The sequence below is a fragment of the Thunnus maccoyii genome, chromosome 18, assembly GCF_910596095.1.
Source record: "Thunnus maccoyii chromosome 18, fThuMac1.1, whole genome shotgun sequence".
NCBI lineage: Eukaryota > Metazoa > Chordata > Actinopteri > Scombriformes > Scombridae > Thunnus > Thunnus maccoyii.
Genome location: NC_056550.1, coordinates 13,272,781 through 13,290,817, shown reverse-complemented (window position 1 = coordinate 13,290,817; position 18,037 = coordinate 13,272,781). Strand labels below are relative to the sequence as shown.

The 18,037-nt window shown below is 40.7% G+C and overlaps 2 protein-coding genes across 14 annotated transcripts; one reads left to right on the top strand and one right to left on the bottom strand.

Moving 5' to 3' along the window:
• Nucleotides 1-569: 569 nt before the first annotated feature.
• rfx1a (regulatory factor X, 1a (influences HLA class II expression)) lies at nucleotides 570-13,874 on the bottom strand. 11 transcript variants are annotated; one of them, XM_042392696.1, is made up of 19 exons: nucleotides 13,707-13,874; nucleotides 11,647-12,027; nucleotides 10,127-10,236; nucleotides 9,937-10,035; nucleotides 9,402-9,686; nucleotides 9,085-9,182; nucleotides 8,560-8,983; nucleotides 7,713-7,894; nucleotides 7,032-7,151; nucleotides 6,667-6,800; nucleotides 6,310-6,428; nucleotides 5,945-6,051; nucleotides 5,669-5,820; nucleotides 4,763-4,860; nucleotides 4,260-4,409; nucleotides 3,706-3,914; nucleotides 3,254-3,407; nucleotides 3,079-3,124; nucleotides 570-2,992 (listed from the first exon to the last, which is right to left on the bottom strand). In XM_042392696.1, exons 2-19 carry the CDS (start codon nucleotides 12,005-12,007, stop codon nucleotides 2,832-2,834), a joined length of 3,009 nt encoding a protein of 1,002 aa, XP_042248630.1. In that variant the 5' UTR covers nucleotides 12,008-12,027; nucleotides 13,707-13,874; the 3' UTR covers nucleotides 570-2,831. The 11 variants fall into 11 exon arrangements, with proteins under 11 accessions (XP_042248630.1, XP_042248633.1, XP_042248635.1 ...); XM_042392699.1 differs by having other exon boundaries at nucleotides 7,713-7,888; XM_042392701.1 differs by having other exon boundaries at nucleotides 8,611-8,983.
• Nucleotides 12,945-17,712, top strand: rln3a (relaxin 3a). Of its 3 annotated transcripts, none has more exons than XM_042392708.1 (3): nucleotides 12,945-13,082; nucleotides 16,268-16,417; nucleotides 17,102-17,712. In XM_042392708.1, the coding sequence occupies exons 1-3, from the start codon at nucleotides 12,977-12,979 to the stop codon at nucleotides 17,389-17,391; spliced, it is 546 nt and encodes a 181-aa protein (XP_042248642.1). In that variant the 5' UTR covers nucleotides 12,945-12,976; the 3' UTR covers nucleotides 17,392-17,712. The 3 variants fall into 3 exon arrangements, with proteins under 3 accessions (XP_042248642.1, XP_042248644.1, XP_042248643.1); XM_042392710.1 differs by having other exon boundaries at nucleotides 12,991-13,350; XM_042392709.1 differs by lacking the exon at nucleotides 12,945-13,082 and having other exon boundaries at nucleotides 16,258-16,417.
• Nucleotides 17,713-18,037: the final 325 nt, after the last annotated feature.

Sequence of the window (18,037 nt, the reverse complement as noted above, 5' to 3'; positions counted from 1 at the left end):
TTTGCAGTCAAGCATTTAATCCTATACCTCAGAAACCTACTGTGCCACAATATCTTTAACAAACAAGTGCACTGCACCCGTGACATGTAAAGCATGGCAGTACACCATGTACACCATGGCTTTATACTTGTCAGCAAAATCTACTTTGTATTTTTCAGAACTCTTGATGGTTTTGTAGTAACTTTCATGCCACATTTTGTTTTCCAGCTTGACTGCTGAAACTGAAAAAAACACATGCGAAGTGTTAAGTCTGCACAAGCATGCAGAAGTAAGACGTCATAAAATAGATTCACGGTATTTGTGGTTTCTGTTTCAGCAACTTACTTGGTACATTGCAGCAGAAGTGGTAATAGTGTCTGTGTGAAAAGTATGACCCCGGAAGTCACACTGTTTTTCTAAACAAAAAAAACAAAAAAACAAAACACTTAAAACGTAAGATCACGGATGCATGTCAGACAGCAAACCTGTGTATTAACCGCAAAGATTATAAATACTAATGTGTGAAATGACTGTTGAACTTTTACTGAACTTTCAGGGGAAAAAAAAAAAACTACAAGAGGGAAAACAAGCACATTTTTAAAAATTCTTTAATTTATATCTTTAAAATTAAAAACATCTGAATTGCATTCTACCACCTCCAAAGGCACAGTCATACTTATAGCAGACCAAATCCATAAAACACTGCCACTGAACATCTTTTTTTCTCAGTTTGTTTTGTACATAAGAAACAATGCACTATAAAAATGACTTAACTTTTTTTTTTTACTGGGTAAACAATGGCCATTCTATATGCTGTAGATCATTAAAAGACTGGAGTGATATGTACTCAGCTGTGGTAGCATTAGACTCCCTAGAAAGGATAATGTGCTGGTTTGAGGCTCACAATGCCCTGTTGAAAACATTGCAGCTATTTAAAAGACATTGTATTTAGAAATCCAAAGATGACATGTTTATAACAACCAATCTTGACAAACAGTGTTTAAGAATGTGGATGTTTGAAGCAAAACAAAGCCATTGGCAGGAAGGTGGAAATGCAGTGAGATGAAAGTACATTACAGTGGAGGGAGATGAGTGTTGAGGTTGAGGACTGTGCAGATAAGAGTCATCAGATCTCACACCCAACGCTTCAAAACCGCACTGAGTGGCACGCGATGAATCTGACACCTGCAACCCACGTCAAAAACACACAAAGGACGTCTAAAGAAATGAAAAACATTTGAGATCACTCTGTCGGAGTTTCAAAGACATTAGTCAGTATGTGCAAAGAGGCAGGGCGTTAGCCTGTTTGTGGGAGGAAAAACGTCATCAGATATGATATAGGATTGAGAGCTGAACATACAATCACAAATCAATAATGCACACAAAGGTTGTTTACAATGTGTGACAACACAGCACCATACACTGCACAAGAGGTTCACTTAGTGACAACAAAATTCAAAATAGTGGATAAATACAGTAGAATATAAGTATATCACCGTTCTTACTCAGGCACAGTCCTCCTTAAAACATAGAAAGATCATTTAAAAACAATGGGATTTGGGATCAAAGTAAACAGGTTTGGCACAGACATGGAAAAATCTATTCAAATAAGGCTGGAAAATGATATGTCAAAAGGAAAATGAGGCCACAGAGGAACTTATTAGATGGACAGGAATGAAGCACTTTGAACATAAATACATGACACAGTACAGTATCTCTCTCGTGGAACCAGATGTTCAGTATAAAGAGAGGATTTTTTTGCAGCAACTAATGAGAGCCCCTATTCCACAGCCGTAGCTTTATCTTTACAAGTGTGTGTAGCAGCTGCGACAGGCACTCCAAGAACACAAGAATGTTTTTCTTTACAGGCAAATGAACACAGGAAATCTACACACGTCTCCCAAATTATATTTGAATGCCTTTAGAAAATATCTACAGTTGGAACAGTCAACACTTGGCATGACTCACAGTCACACAACCAGACATACACACCTGCGACACAAGTATACACAACCATTATGGAAAAGCGTGTTCAGTCGGTCTCCAGAAGTAACAGCAGAGTGTGTGACCCCGGTGCTCATACGAGCATACAGAAAACACACAACAGGGGCTATGAAACACACACACACACACACACACACACACACACACACACACACACACACACCTCAAAAATCCCAACCGCCTGTATTCCACAAATGTCTCTTCCGCTTTTGAATACCTTTTAGGAATTAAAAACAACTAAATTCAGCAACCATTTACTGCTGAAGGTCCACTTTGCATTCTCCTCCTGTAGAGGTTACCTTAACACACACACACACACACACACGCAAACACACATCACAGTATTTTCAAGACCACTTTGATACGGCAGTGACAGTACTAGGAGGATCTAGGGTGAGTACAAGTTTCTCAGCGAGGAGACAGCAAGGCTACAGGTTGCAATGTGATGAAAGAGAAAACAAAACACATGCCTGGCTTTAGTTCATTTTTACAGATCCATACAACTGAAGGTTAAAATGCTCTGTGTTACTCACTTTGCATTGAGAGATTCTGGTTTTTGAAGCAACATCCTATCGCAATTCCAATGATTGCGTATTGAATCAATAGCGCCAACAGGTGTTTATGCCATCCAGGCAGCAGCAGTACTGAGTGGGTGTGTGTTTCGATTGTGTGTGCATAAACATGTGGGAGAGTTACAGTATGCAGGACAGACTGCACACACATTTACAAGATCTATATACATGTGTCAAGTGTATAAATTAGTGTTCTTTGTACATCTCTATATGTGTGTGTATGTGTGTGTGTGTAATCAATATAATCGACCCACGTCCAGTGGTGTTACTCTGCAGTTAGTTGTCAGTTGAGCCAGTGGTGAAAAGGACTCTCTGGTCAGTCCTGGCCAGCTTGGCAGGAGGCTCCAGAGACTCGTCTCCTAGCACCACGCCGTCTGAGGGGAGGGACAGCTCTTGACCTTCCTCATCACTCTCCTCCTCCTCTTCCTCTTCTTCTTCTGAGATAGACATCAGTTGTTACTATACAGACAAGGCTTGGAACATGAATGCGGTTAGTCTGAGTCACAGTGCAGAGTGTAATTACCTTTGTCAGGATCCAGCTGGTTTAGACCCCGGCCTAAACTGGCAAACTAATGACAAAGGGGGAATGTGTTACAGCTCTAAATATGGCTTACATAGTTTGTTTAATTTAGGCATGTATGTATGTATGTATATATATATATGTATATATATGTATGTATGTATGTGTGTGTGGGTACCTCTCCCATAACAGCAATGGGGGTCTCTCCTTTAGCCTGGGCTACTCTGTGCTCTATCAGGTAGTACATGTACTCATCATACAGCAGGCGGATCAGGTGAAAGGAACCAAAACTGGCTGCACTCCGCAGGGTCAGGTCCCTAATCACCATGGAACTGGAGACCAGAGAAGGTGGGAATTCAGCCATTGTGCAACATATATTTTGTAACTGTATCACTTCTTCTCTAACACCAAATAAGTCGTGCCTGTGTGTGTGTGTTTTGCTATGGCACAATTCTGATCCTAAAAACTCAAAGAGAAATTAAAACAAAAACATGGTTAAATTGTGTTGAAAGTTGGAACATGGTTATGATCTACAACCCTCTTCATGAACTGCTTAGCAGTAACATTTCAGCCCCATTCTTCCTTGTCTTATAACCTGCTATCGGCTCTCCTATTACTGTCTTATCGCACCTGTAAAAGGACCACTTGAGCAGGAAGAGCTTTGCAGCCTTAGGGAAGGTAGGGCTTTGTTGGTAGGGCTTTAGGACCTGGGAGACCACACCATCCAGCCATGCAGCCCACTGCTCCAGGGAGTTCTGCTGCTGCAGGGTCAGCTTAAAGTCCTGCTCTAGCCGCTGGACAACACGGTCTTCACATCGGCACACCCACGAAGCCTGCTCCTGCAAACGGTTCACAGGATGAAGGTAATGAGTCAGTAAGATGCAGTCACACCTGCCATTAGTTGTTGCCAAGACACAGCATCACAACGAGGTCGAGTGTTCTGTGTTTAACCACATGCGTGAAACTCTCTGAGGGAAGGAGAAAGAGAGTGAGTTTCTGAGAAAAAGCAATAGGGCTTGGGTGTACATTTCCTGGGTAGCGAAGTTGCAGAAAAAACCCATTTACACCAGATATGCTGCATATGCACAACACTCAAACCAATAAAAGATTAAACCACAGACACCGACATTCCTGTGAATTGACATGAATGTTGCTGGTGCACAACACTCAGACACTCAACTAACCTGGACGTTAGCAAAGTCGACACGGTTGAGGTCAGAGAGCATCTGGTTGATCTGGGCTGTGTTCTGGAGGACGGCACGTGCTGCCTGGGCAAGGTGGTTCAGACTAGTGTAGCGACGCAGTGTCTGGGCAAATGCATTGGCAGACGTTACCTGCAAAGGCACAAGAAAATGATGGGGTGTGAGGTAGGTTTGATATACGTACGTGCATGTAGTTGGATGTTATAAAGGCACGCATACGTACAAATATCTCTACAAATACACACAACCTAATGTAACAGTTTTTTGGACTGCTTAGGGTGAGCATCTACAGCTCTGGCCTGGGCCTTAACATGATTTATTGTTGGGTTTTTTTGCACTTTTTGGTTCAAAGTATCATACCTAATGATTTCTAAGCTTGCAAAAGTGAGCTTTTGTAATGGCTGATCCTACTGGTTTAAAAATCAGTCTGCTCTATGTCTCAGAAAACATTCCAGCAACTGCATGCTAATACAAGGGGAGTGTACCTTGATGCGGACCATTTCTTCAGGGATGTTCATCATGGCATTAGTCAGCCAGCTCTCCAGGCTTTTGGCAAAGTTCCGGATGGCTTGAGTTAAGGCACCTGAAGGTGGAGGGAAACCACGTCACCAAATTTAAAATGGGGTTTTTCCAATGACAATGACTCAGGATCAAAGTGTGACTAAAATTGAAACTAAAACGAAAAAAATCAAAGAAAAGTCCAGTTAGTCAGTTTCCGCAGCAGAATAATAGGCATGTAGGAAGGAAAAAACTGTGCTTTCTCTCACTACAGAGCCACTCGGTCAGTCCAAATGTTTCAACCAGGGAAAAGAATATTCTTGGATAAATATAGAATTATTTGTACATGTGAAATGTTGGGTCGACCTCCGTACTGCTGAGTGTTCATTCCAAAAATCAGTTTCACTTGACACTGAGGTTCTTATTTTGGTATTTGTATCAGCATACACTGTAACTCTGGACAAATAATGGTGACTGTATTTATAACCGAGTAAGTTAAATGGACACATTTTAAAGCTAAAACAGTCAGATACAAAAAATATTTGCTTTTTTCTGTGTTCAATATAAAAAATATTGTTATATGATAAAATATTGCCATATGATATTTTGTTATGTGCATATTACTCTCTGCATCATATTTAATACATTTTAAAGCTTTATTATCTGATGTTTTTTTATGATTCTTGTAACTGTTTTTATTCATTCCTTGTTTATTGTGTAGTTGTGTTGTTCCTGTCTGTTCTTGTCTTATGAATGTTGCTTGTTCTCAGGTCTCTGTTGGAAAAGAGATCTTAATCTCAATGAGGCTGTCTGATTGAATAAAGATTAAATAAATAAAATAAAATAATACATCAGTGTTTAAGACATTAGTGTCTGTTATTGTAGAGGCTTACTGGGGATGGGCCTGAGGACATCAGGAATGAGGATTTCCACCAGGCCCTGGTACAGGCTGTTGTCACAGTCACGGCTCCAGCGCAGCACTGGCTCATACTTGCACAGCAACACCAGGCAGGATTTAGGGAGACGCTTCTCTGACTCATCATGACTGCAAAGACACATGCAATTTTAATTGCATGCATTTTGTATAAATAGTATTGCTATTGCAATTGGAGGGTTTTCTTACCATGCAAAAATGCATTTTGAATGTTTTATAAATTTTAATCACTCACACAGCCAAGGTGGCATCTCCAGCCTGACTCTGGCTGAACCTCCAGAAGGTCTTCCACAGGGTCTCCACCAGGGTGAACTGCAGGTTGACCATCACATCCAGTATGGCCTGACAGAACACAAAGAACAGATTATCAGGGTACCTACAGGACTGACAAAAAAGTGAGTAAAACAAGGACATTAGGTATTAATGAACCTCACTTTTAATATCATCTAATTTTCAGTTAGTATTGTCATACCCTAGAGGTTATTGTTGGATTACTTTCATTCCAAGTAGTCCTCCACCGACCCACTGACAACTGGATAAAAACCTCACAATTACGGAATCGGTGCCAGCCAGCCAACCAATGTCCGTTCAGTTGGTTACCTCACAGTGTTCTCTGTACAGCAGCTGAAAGCTCTTTATGTGCTCAAGCTCAATGCCCTCTGGCAGAGATTTCCCCTGGAGGTCGATGTCTGGGAACTCTGGGAGTGCTCTGGATGCATCTGGACACAGGACACAAGATCACTGGTTACTCAGAGAGAAAGCACTTTAAAAGCAGGGAAAGATCTGTATTAGTTGTAAATAACACTATGTTGTAAGTAGTAGTCAGATTTTCACAATAATACCATCATCCCATTAAAAGATTTCACATCTTTGACATGACTGGCATTAAAGCTCCTATGCTGTATATTATGGCACTTTTTTCTTCTGTTCACTGTTGGCACTGCTACCAAAACCCACCTAGGAACTGCTGGTACTGCTGAACCTGGGTGCTGATGTCAACATGCCCTGAACCCTGCTGCTGTTGCTGCTGCTGGCCTAGTCCTGATGCTGTCCCATTGGTCATTCCCTCAACTTTATGCACAGGCTTCAACCTAACAGGAAAAGGGAGGGATAAAGTATTGACATTTCATGGCATTTATGGCAGTCCGATTGTAAGGCTAGCAGGTGCCTGGAACCATGAGATGATTTAAAATAACATATTTAGAGTCAGTGACACAACTGTATAAAGGAAATAGATGTAGCTCAAAGCATTGAAAGTAGATATTTTAGAGAAATAGTTATGGTGGTGTAATGATAGACAAGAAGTGTGTGAGTGTGTGTACCTCTGTTTCTGTGAGAAGGGCTGCTGCCTCATGGCCAGATGTTGCTGGTCTTCCATCAGACGGAGAAGAGAAGAGCCTGCCTTGATCCTCAGCCCGTAGTAGTGGTATTTAGAATTACCTCTGTCAGGAAAAGGTAAAAATAGGTTTTTACATAAAATTGGATCTGTGGTGGAGAATTTATCCTCCATCTATAGAGGATAAAACACAAGGGTATGAGAGAAAAAGGTTCATATTATCTATATAAACATATGCTAACTCCCCCAAAACTACATAATGTCAAAACAGACTTATTTAAAAATATATACCTTTAATTTCAAACATTTACCTTATCATTGAACTAAACACATATACCCAAGCATTACTAATAAGTCAAACTCACTTGCTCACTCTCCCCTCATTTGTCAAGCTCACTCACCCACACACATGCTGTCTGTCTTCATCTCTACCCACATTTCTTCCTACACTAAGTGAACAGATTTTCCAAGAGAATGTCTCTATTTTGCTCCTGCGGACAACTTTGCATGCATGTGTACCACATGTATACAGAATGCATCTGTTGAGATGATACTGAAAACTCTGCAATGTCATGTGTATGAAGTGAGTTATGTGTGTCTGCACCCATGTGTTTGTGTATGGTCAATCATGTCTTCTGCACCTGAGGTGTTTAATGACCCATCTTACCGTGTGCCCAGGCGTCGTGTACGCAGCCCCATGAACACTGATCTAATGAGTTTCCCGAAAGAGGCAGCATTAACAGGCTCTAGTTTCTGCTCCTGGCAGTGCAGCAGATAGTGGCAGTAGAGTGTGGAACGCGGCAGACTCACTCCTTCAGCTGTCTCATAGTTGTCCAGCAACCACTGTACCTGACACGCAGGCAATGAAAACAGAAGAGGCTGGTGCAATTAGCAAAGCCAACTGATACAAACAGGAAAACACACCTAAACATAAATATGCACTGTTTACACACACAACTTAATATACAGTACATGCATGCATATTTTTCAGTTCAATAAATTATACAGACACAAACAAATCCATTCACATTTGCAGTTTGTCAATCATTCAGAAATGAAAACAAATTTGTTTGCGTGCCGTGGCATACAACTTTGGTATGCAATGAAATCAATGACCTGGAATACTGATGGGATGTCTGCCAAACATAGGCTGGTAACCATTATCATGTGGGGTTCAATAAGATGAATTTGGGATGAAAAATATAGTGTTGGGGCATTTCAGGCAAATTAAAAATGCCCCTCATCACATGCACTGTAATGATATGAAAATGATGAGGTCATGGTTTTGTTTTCTCTGAGGAGAAAATCACAGTTAAAAATACTGTCTGCTTCATCTTTGTGTATTTTATCACCCAAAGCCAACATTTTCGCATCCAGGCACGAATCTCAACATTTTTAATTGTGCTTTCCACTTGACAAAACTCAACTATGACGTCATCAGTGTGCGCCACTAAAGGGTTGTGCTGATGAAAACAAAATGAGAAGAAATTCTTGCGCATGGCGCCTCTGCATACCTTCTTGTCTGCCGACGGCACGCTACTCTCCTCGCCCTCTGTAATACTCACAGTGGCTGGGGAGGCGCGGGCGGTGTGTGAGTAGTTCTGACTGTTGCCAGCTGCCCCTCCGCTGCTGCTGCCCAGCATGTAACCCCCCTGGATCACATAACTTCCTGTGGCACCACCATTGGTGCCTGCCCCATCCCCTGCCCCATTGGTGGTTACACCTGTGGACACCACTGTGGCCCCTCCCCCTGCTGCGCTGGTGGGCTGGGCCACAAACATGGACACGCCGCCTGTTGTGCCAGCAGTCACAGAGACGGTTAGAGGTGTGCCAGGGGTGGACGCCTGTGAGCCTGAGGTTGGCTGACCTTCATAATACTGGGCAGCGGTGGTCTGCGTGTACAGGGGTGTGTCAGTGTAAGGGAAGGCGCTGGAACGACTGGATGAGAGACATGGAAAGACATATTAGAAAGAGAGTAAACTGTAAAAGAAACATGTTCTGTCTGTGGATGTGTTAGAAAATTATAGTTTTATTCTAACATGGTGCTGGTGGTGTAGTTAGTGTCTGCTCCTTCCACATACTGCACTTGATTGGTGTACACATGTTGCACTGGCACTGGTGTGAGCTGCTGCTGGACCTAAGGAGCGAGCACACACACACATAAATACACACACAGATCCGATAAATCCTTGCCTGCCTATTCAGACCATAGCAACTGTTTCATTGCCTGAGAATCCTAAGATCTTTCATGTACAGATCTTTCCCAATTAGAACTTATGAAAAAATTCTTAGTTACACACATATTCTTTGCTCCCTTAACTCTACAGCAGCAGTCTCCCTTGTGTCCCTGACCTACTTGGAAAGACGTAGTTGTAGCAAGCAGTGGTGACTGATCGGAGCCTGAGCTGGTGACTGCGGGGTGGGCTCCTATCTCTTTCTCAGCGTGCATAGAGAGCAGGTACAATGATTGGTAATACTGAAGGAGGTCCAAGGGGAGCAAGAGGGGTTTGCTGCAGCAGTCTCCTTTGTAGTCTGCTGATGCCCAGGCCAGGCACTCTGGCTGTCCCATCTCATGATGCGGCTGCCATTCTTCTAGATTCTTATCTCTGACTAACGCTGTCACTTCAGTGCTAGGAAGGAGCTGGAAGCCAGCAGAGGCAAGTTCGACCACAGATGTGATTAGCTAACTATTACTAAACCAAAACTGAGGAAGTTATCAAGTTTTGCATGTGTCAGATGTCACACATGATTCCCCTTTTTTATGGAATTTGTGATGATCCTGTATGTTTGTATTTCAGCAATTTTGTGTTGGTCAGTGACACTACGAGTGATTGTCAGCAGATTTGACCACCATGACCTGCAATGAGGAACCATGTGTGTCTTGAACTTACCTCAGGGCTAATATGAACAGGCTGTAGACTGGTGACACTGAGCTGGGTGCCTGGCTCAGTCTTGGCTATTTGAGAGGTGGCCTGCACCACAGACCTCTGCTGAGACAAAGATACAGACAACACAGGGGAGTTTTAGGAGTGAAGGAAAAATGTATTTCATGTTGTGTTTGTGTGTGTGTGAATAATTTACCTGCTGAGCTGTCTGTACCTGCTGAACAACCTGCGTGGGCACTCCAGTCTGCACCACAGCTGGAGGGGGACTAGAGTCTGACACACTGTCACTTGAGTGAAGGGAGCCCTCTGAAGGACAAAGAGGGAATGTAAGCACCTCCACAAGTTGATGACATTATTTCACTTCCATGAAGTTCTTGACGTGCTGCCATTTTGTGTTTGTGCCGTTCCTCTTTACTATTCATGTCTCAAACGTTTTTAGTCATTATAGCACCAGTTTCTAAACAGAAATCAAGGAATTGTGTAGTAAGGCAGCTTGTGAGCATGTAAAAATCTTAGTTCTACATAATTACAACTTTTAAAACATCTGAAGTATCTTAACTGATTGCCCTTAAAGAACATACACTGTCAGATATGGCTTTTTTGAAAAATAATGAAACCCATTTAAAAGTTTTAAGACACAAGTCTTTAAATCCACTTTTTGGATCAGTAACCATTTAATATTGGATTGGTGGAGTGTATCAATATTTATGTGCACGTATAATTGCAAATCCATAAATGTCAACATTCTTAATTAATTTTGATTTATCATTAGGGATTCTGGACAGCTTCAAGAAGAAATCACATTATTTGTAATATGAATTGTAAATGCTCTAAAATGTCACTTATGATCCGGTACAAACCAATCGTCAAATGTCAGAAGATATTGGCTGGTTGTTTGTAAGCTTGTTAATTTTCTCAGCCAGCAGGCAGCCACTGTTGAAATCTACCTATATTTGTTGTTGTTTTCAAACACTCTTTTCAGAAGATCAAAATGAATCCCAACTTTACAAACTGTTTAACATTAAAGGTTCATTACTCTTAGAACTTGTAACTTAATCAAATCACAATCATGCACGTTTAACCACTTCCATGTCTGTGCTTTATTGTTCAAATCAAACGTTTCTCTCAGCAATATACAAGCATCTATACGTTTGATGATTTTTCTCAAGTCTGCATGGCTTTCCATTGAAACACAGCAAGTGGTTGATGCAAAAAATGGTTGAGTATGTTGAGGACAGGGGTGTACTATATCGCAATGTTCATGATAATATCAGTATACTTTTTAATCTGATAAAAAAAATTAATATCATGATGATGGCAATATTCCAACTTGTTGATGTACAACAAGAAGAAGCATGGCTGAAAGTGAAAGTAACATTGCTTCCTCCTTCACGGTGGAGGAGTCAGTTCCAAAAAGGGGAACGATTTCAGTAGTGAGACAGTGGTTTGATTACAAAGGATGAGATGTAAAACAAACCAATGTTAATATGTAAGAATATGCAGGAAGACTATAACAACAAACTTCTTCCGCCACGAAGAGATCCAAAAATCCCACAAGGAATATTTTGTCATATCATTATCGCACAAATACCCTGAAATACTGCAATATTATTTTAGGGCCATATCGCCCACCCCTAGTTGAGGGAATATTTATTAGGGAATATAAAGGGCTTAAAGGGTGTGGAGCCCTGGCCTGGTCAACATTAGTGCCCTTACCTGTGACAGTAACAACGATGTACTGAGGAGTGCTTTGAGCATTTCCAGACTGTGTGGGGGAGCCCTGGATCTCTGCAGTCACATATTGTGTCTGAGCTGGCTGGGCCTGTGCTGTGGACTGGGCTTGACTACCAGCTGCAGGCTTCTGAGTGGTGATGGAAGCAGTTTGTTCAGTGGGAGTAGTTTGGACTGTGGGTGTGACAACTGTGGGGGTGGCTACAGTAGTCTGAATCTCAGCCAGAAACTGAGGGGCAGTTGCAGGGCTGGAGCTGGCGTCGGGTTGCCCAGATGTGACAGCAACACCAACCCCCTGGGGTTGGGCTGCCGGCTGGATCTCACCTACGTAGCCTGAGGTGGCCATTGCGAGAACTGGGATTCACACTAGGAAAAAGAAACAAGCGACTAGTTACACACTGGTAAATATTAGGGATGCACTGAATCAGTCAACCCAGGATTTAACCTAGATACTAAATATAGTTGTTTGTTTCCAGGTTCTATTTGGTTCCTGGTAGCTTCCTGTAAAGAAAAATGCATTAATATGTGTATCTAGTGATACAGAGTAATTCATAAGCAATAAGCTACTTGGACATGAAACAACTGATGGTTGTTGCAGCTATCTTAACATGTACTTTATGTAAACTACACTGTCCTCTCCTTTTAGAGCTTGAGATAAACATATTATGTTTGAATTGGTAGGTCAACAGTTCATATCCTGGAGGCATTAGGAGTCTTTCTACTTTCTCATTTGTTGCCCGTATGCAAATGAGGACTGTTTCTGGACACTAGTGTAGCTGACCTGTTGTTGGTGAGCTAATGTGAAGATGTGGGGGTGGAGCATTGACGGGAACAAGCATTTCGGTATCTCATTACCTGTAATGTGATCACTCAGCCTATGGTCTTTCACTTATACAGTGTTGCCTGAAGCACAAGTTGGCAAAATTACATAGCACACTGCAATACATTCATAATGACATTCTGTCATTATGATTTATGCAACACACAATTACCAGCAGAGTAAATGTACACTTTGTCCTAATTGAATATCCTACATATTAACTTATAATCTTGGTGCCTTTGACAACTGACTAAAAATAAGGAACACTGTACTGTGACAGAGATTTCTCTTCTGTATCATGACCTAACAGCTACATCTGTGTTTTCAAAACTAAATATAGGTATTTTAGTCCTTACGTTAATGGTTGATTAGAGACAAAAACACCTTCTTACAAATCTATCAAGTGGCTATCAATAAACTGGTTTATTAAAATGATTTCAGAGCTACAAAGCACCTGCAAAAACGCCCTCCTTCGCCACGCCCCTTCGATCCTAAATGTCCGCCACCTGCCCCAGCTCTCTCAACTTTCCATTTATCGATAATACTTTAGTTCCCATCGATTATTCCAGCCCTGCCTCAACATTAACGTTACACAGGCTAAGTAGGTAACGCTACACTTTTAACTCGACCATCCTAATTTGGCCTGCCTTTCGTGTAGTTAACGTTATGTATCCAGGGACGTGCTTTTGTATTGAGCCGGTGTTGTGTCAGGTTACTGGGAAAAGCAAAATGTGTTAACGCCACAGACTGCACCGTAAAATGCCTTTAAAAAGACGAGTGTCCATTACTAGCGACTCGTTCAGTCAACTGTAAGCAGCACAGCGAGCACAAGCCTGTCGTGACAGCACTGATGCTAACTATCTAGCAAGGTAACACGGGTAGCAAGCTAACTGGTCTCTACAACAACCGCCATTTTGTACCTTTTGCATTTGACATCGCCATAACAACGGTCCGCTTGAGTATGCATCTGTGGCTGCGTCGTCATGGCAGGCACAATTCAGTGTCACTCGAATGAGTAGCGGGACACAAACCAACCCATTCAAGAAACGCACTCGACTGATTATCAGTAAGACGGCTAGCTCGCAGGCTAACCTCTGCTAACAGGCAGTATGAGGAAGGCAGTTGCCTGTTATGGCTACTGAAACAACAAGGGTAAAAAGCAACAGCACAATTCAGTTGAAGCATTAATGGACGTAAAATATTTCCTTTATGTTAAGAGCTTCACCTCTGGTTCCACGTGTGTATTTTCCACCGGTAAAATATCTTCTTTTATATTTATGGCGGATTCAGTTGTTGTTGTTGTTGATTCTCGTTGCTGGGTTCTTGTCGCCAGGGCTACCGTGGCTATGGCGCTTCGTCCTCACCAGGGCAACTGTTGCTACCCACCCGCTCCCTTCCCTCCCCCTTCGGTGCTCTGATTGGCCGAGTACTGCCAAATTATCTTAAAGTCACAGGACTACCTTTTTTTTTTTTACTACAAAGCCCTCCACGCCCATTTATGGAGGATCTGTCTGTCCATCATGACATTTTCTACTAGTAACGGATGTTACGGCAGTAATAGGTTAATCTTAGCGCTTGTCAAAAATTAGCTGTTGGTGATATGATAGTGTTATGGTTACTCTATTTAAAATCCTGGTCTACCTTAAAACAGAGTGGTTGCAATCCTACATGTACTAACCTATATGTCATTGATGATGATACATGTCTGTCTGCATTGAAGGATGCATGAAACAAATCTCATTTAGTGAATGGCCTCAGGGTCTTGCAGTTTTACTTATCTGACAAATAAACGATAATAAACACACACACACGCAAAAAATACATGTTTAGGATACACTGTAGATATATGGATATAGAGCTATATATATATATATATATATATATATATATATATATATATATATATATAGACATCCTATACTCAATAATTGATATCAATCAAACTCTATAATCAATCTTAATGTTATGTTAATTTATTGTATTTCATTGACTCTTGATGTTTTGGCAATATTGTTGTTGTGACATTCATGCCAATAAAGCAAATTTGAAATTTTGATTTGATTCTAGTGAGTTTATTATTCTTCAAGGCATATTGTTTTTCACAAATATGTTAGGTAGGGTATACATCTACCTCCAGTATTGTAAAAAGCCAATTTTCTCTCATTCACGCTTGTCTGTCATCATCTCTGTGTAATATTAAACATAGTACAGCTGCATACATTATATATTTGTCTGATGGTCCTGACTTGCCAGTTGGCAGTTTACTTACACAAAATCACTTCTTATTATGCAGTCCTCATACAACAGAAGATATAGAACAACACCTGTTGTGCACTGAAACACAAAAGCAATTTAAAATTATTTCAAGGTATACATTATGTAGGACCAAATTATATAATCTACATTACGTACTAAAATGTGTGTTGTCCGTACACCACATGTTTATAAAAAGTATGCTCCATAATTTTGACATAGCTCCTGTGACCTCCTGACACTGTATTAATGAATGTCAGGGTGAACACCCTTCTAAAATGCCATTTTGTTTGCTTGTTTTCATCACATTAATTACAAATTCATCATCCCCATTGTAATTTCCTAAATGAGCGACCTTTCACTATGGGGATACACAGATAAAATGTGCTTTATTTTTGTATGATTCATAATAAGACTTCAATGTTATCTGACTTTGAAAATGTCACTGGTCCTGTCTCAGTCCTCCCTGTTCACCTTTCGGCAAAGAGATAACAACAAGCAATTTTCAAGAGAGAGGGAAATGATACGTATGCAGAAGTTGTCCGGGGTCATGTGTGGATTAAAAATGGCAAAAAAAAGAGTAAATAACTGAGATATTGGTTACAATGGCCTAACTACTGTATCCCTGTAGTAGTGTCAGTGAGTGTCAAATTTTATCAGGGGAATTCATGGCAACATGCATAATTGGAGCTGAAAGTTTCATTTCATTTGTTCAGGTAATGTCAGTTCACCACATTTTATTTTTATTTTTGAAAGAAATGACCTTTACAATGCACTTCTTCTCTGAGGAGTCAAGATGTTGCTCCATTTGTTGAGGATCCCTAAACTGTTCAGTGGTGTCAGCTGACAACCTGAACATTCATTTTGTGTTCTTGTTTGTTTGACTGATATTAGCTCCTATACAATTCATGGTATGAGTAGAGGACGAGAGACCATGATAAAGTGAATCTGGCAATTTATAGTGCCATAATTTAGCAAAGAAAATTGGTATATCTGCAAATATATCACGCCCTATAAGAAATATATAGATGGAGAGTCAGTATGCTGTAGAATTGTATTATGTCACATATAGTATCATACCATTTGCCTTTGGTTGACTGTGTTATTGTCAATATGCTCCTCATATTCACACTCATGATTATGGAATGTTTTACATATTAAATACAGGTGGGATCTGACAAAGTCAAAACATAGTGGGACATTAAAGGTGACAAAAGTACTTCACATGCTGAAACACAATTAGATCATACAGGCCTCTGACATATTCGTTAATTATGCCACCTTTGGTCCGCTTTTTATTCTCCATAAAGGTCTCTGACTGTATCTCTCTTTTGAATCTGTCATTCTCTCAGAGAAGGCCTGCATGCACAACCTGCGTGTCTACCTTGCAGGGCTTCAAATCCCTTTATAAACCACGCCTGGGTCACCCAGAAAGTCATAGCTTTTGCAAACAGGGAGACAGCAAGCTGCTCAAAGCAAAAAAATCTTTCATTTTCTCTCTTGCTTTATTTCCTTGGGGTACTATGTGGAAAGCTGTGGTACTGGCCGTGTGTCTGTTGGTGGCTGGGGTTCAGCCCATGGAGGACCCATCATATGGGGTGAAGCTCTGTGGCCGTGAGTTCATCCGGGCAGTCATCTTCACTTGTGGAGGCTCACGATGGAAACGGTCGCTCAGGAGTACAGGTGAGACACGAGCTTATGATGTTACATCTTCTTAACCATCACTAACCTTGTGATGTCTCTTATCGACAAGCTTTTCTAGAGTTTCATCTGGTAAATTTGTATGTGATTTGATCTGGTGACTGAAACATATCTTTTCATTGTATGGGATCAACATTCCTCAATTTCTAATAATAGTTAGTGATTTCTCTCAGTTAATTGTACTGTAAGTCCATGATTAGGTTCCTGTTTTTAGCTTCCTCTGATCATTTGTGATTGTATGCAATTTAGAGAGGCAATGAGGAAGATGGAAATCATGTAATTTTAAGACCAGATTAACAGAAAATAATACTGATTTAATTTATTTGTTTGGTATTGTTGGCTTAGTCAGTATTTACAGTATGATCAATCAATCCTGAAATCAGCGAGCCATAATTCATATTTACAGATGAACTATGTTGATCTTTGTACTTATAAAACAGCTCTGCAAGTGTTTATTTGAACATTTGACCATGAAAGAAGAAATTAATTACGTGTTATAATCCCTTAAACTTTAGACACTCGCCCCCTCAATCATGCCCCAATTAGCAATTCTTTTTCTTTCCCTTTCTTTCTGATTGTAAAGCCAGGAATGAGTATCTGATACACTCAAATGTTCTTTGAAGCTCAACTTTGTATCACATGCATCATTTGCCCATTTTACTGCAGCAGATGTTTCAGAGGAGGACCCGTTCAGCTCCCATCAGGAGGAGTCCTCAGAGGGCTTGAGTCACAATTCTGTCATGGAGAGTCTCCTTAAGAGGAATAGACACCCGGAATTCTTATCGAACAACAACAAAGAGGAAGTTTTCAGCAGGATGGCCCGTTCTTTCATTACCGAGGAAATCCTGGAAGCCCTGCGGAAGGCTGATCGAAAGGGTCGAGATGTGGTGGTGGGTCTGTCCAATGCCTGCTGCAAGTGGGGCTGCAGCAAGAGCGAAATAAGCTCTCTTTGCTGAGTCGACCTTTGCCACCCGTGTGCATACATACAGTAGGCAGACATATATTGAATAATTACACAAACCTTTTTTCCACTTCTCATGAGTCTTAGATTTTATATCCAGTATCTTTCAGTTAAACCATTGTATGAGCTGTTTGAAATGTTGTTTTATTATTTTTAAACATCTATGAAATGTACAGAAAGGGCTGCCATGTGTTCAAAATGTTATGTTTTTGTCTAAAAAAATGAATTCACGGCTTTGTTATTAACAGCCTTAAGTAACGCTTTGTTAAGATCATTTGGCAACAGCTGCATTACAAGTTGCTAATGAAACACCTGTATGCCACTGTATCCTGCAATGCATTAATTTTAATTATATTCATTTCGTTTGATGAATTTACCTTTATATTTTTTTCATCCACACAACCTTTTGCAGCCACTTCTTTAAAAATAACATATTTTAGAACTGGCAAAGTGAGGTTATATGCGTATGTCTAATCTTTTTTGTAAATTATAGTTAGATTGTGGGAATTTGCTTCATTGCACACATAGCTCTAGATGTATTAAAGGTTCAGACAAACAACAAAGACACACAAAACAGTTACAGTTTTCCTTACACACATGTTGACAAGTCATCTTTCCTCCATTAACAAGGCTTGAAAATA

Coding starts and splice junctions, on each gene's coding strand:
- rfx1a (XM_042392696.1), bottom strand. CDS start 12,007: ATGGCCACCTCAGGCTACGTAGGTGAGATCCAGCCGGCAGCCCAACCC. Junction 6,052..6,309: donor TGTACAGAGAACACTGTGAG/GTAACCAACTGA, acceptor GTGTTCTGTCAG/GCCATACTGGATGTGATGGT. Junction 2,993..3,078: donor CCAGCTGGATCCTGACAAAG/GTAATTACACTC, acceptor TGTCTATCTCAG/AAGAAGAAGAGGAAGAGGAG.
- rln3a (XM_042392708.1), top strand. CDS start 12,977: ATGTCCGCCACCTGCCCCAGCTCTCTCAACTTTCCATTTATCGATAAT. Junction 13,083..16,267: donor ATTAACGTTACACAGGCTAA/GTAGGTAACGCT, acceptor CTATGTGGAAAG/CTGTGGTACTGGCCGTGTGT. Junction 16,418..17,101: donor ACGGTCGCTCAGGAGTACAG/GTGAGACACGAG, acceptor ATTTTACTGCAG/CAGATGTTTCAGAGGAGGAC.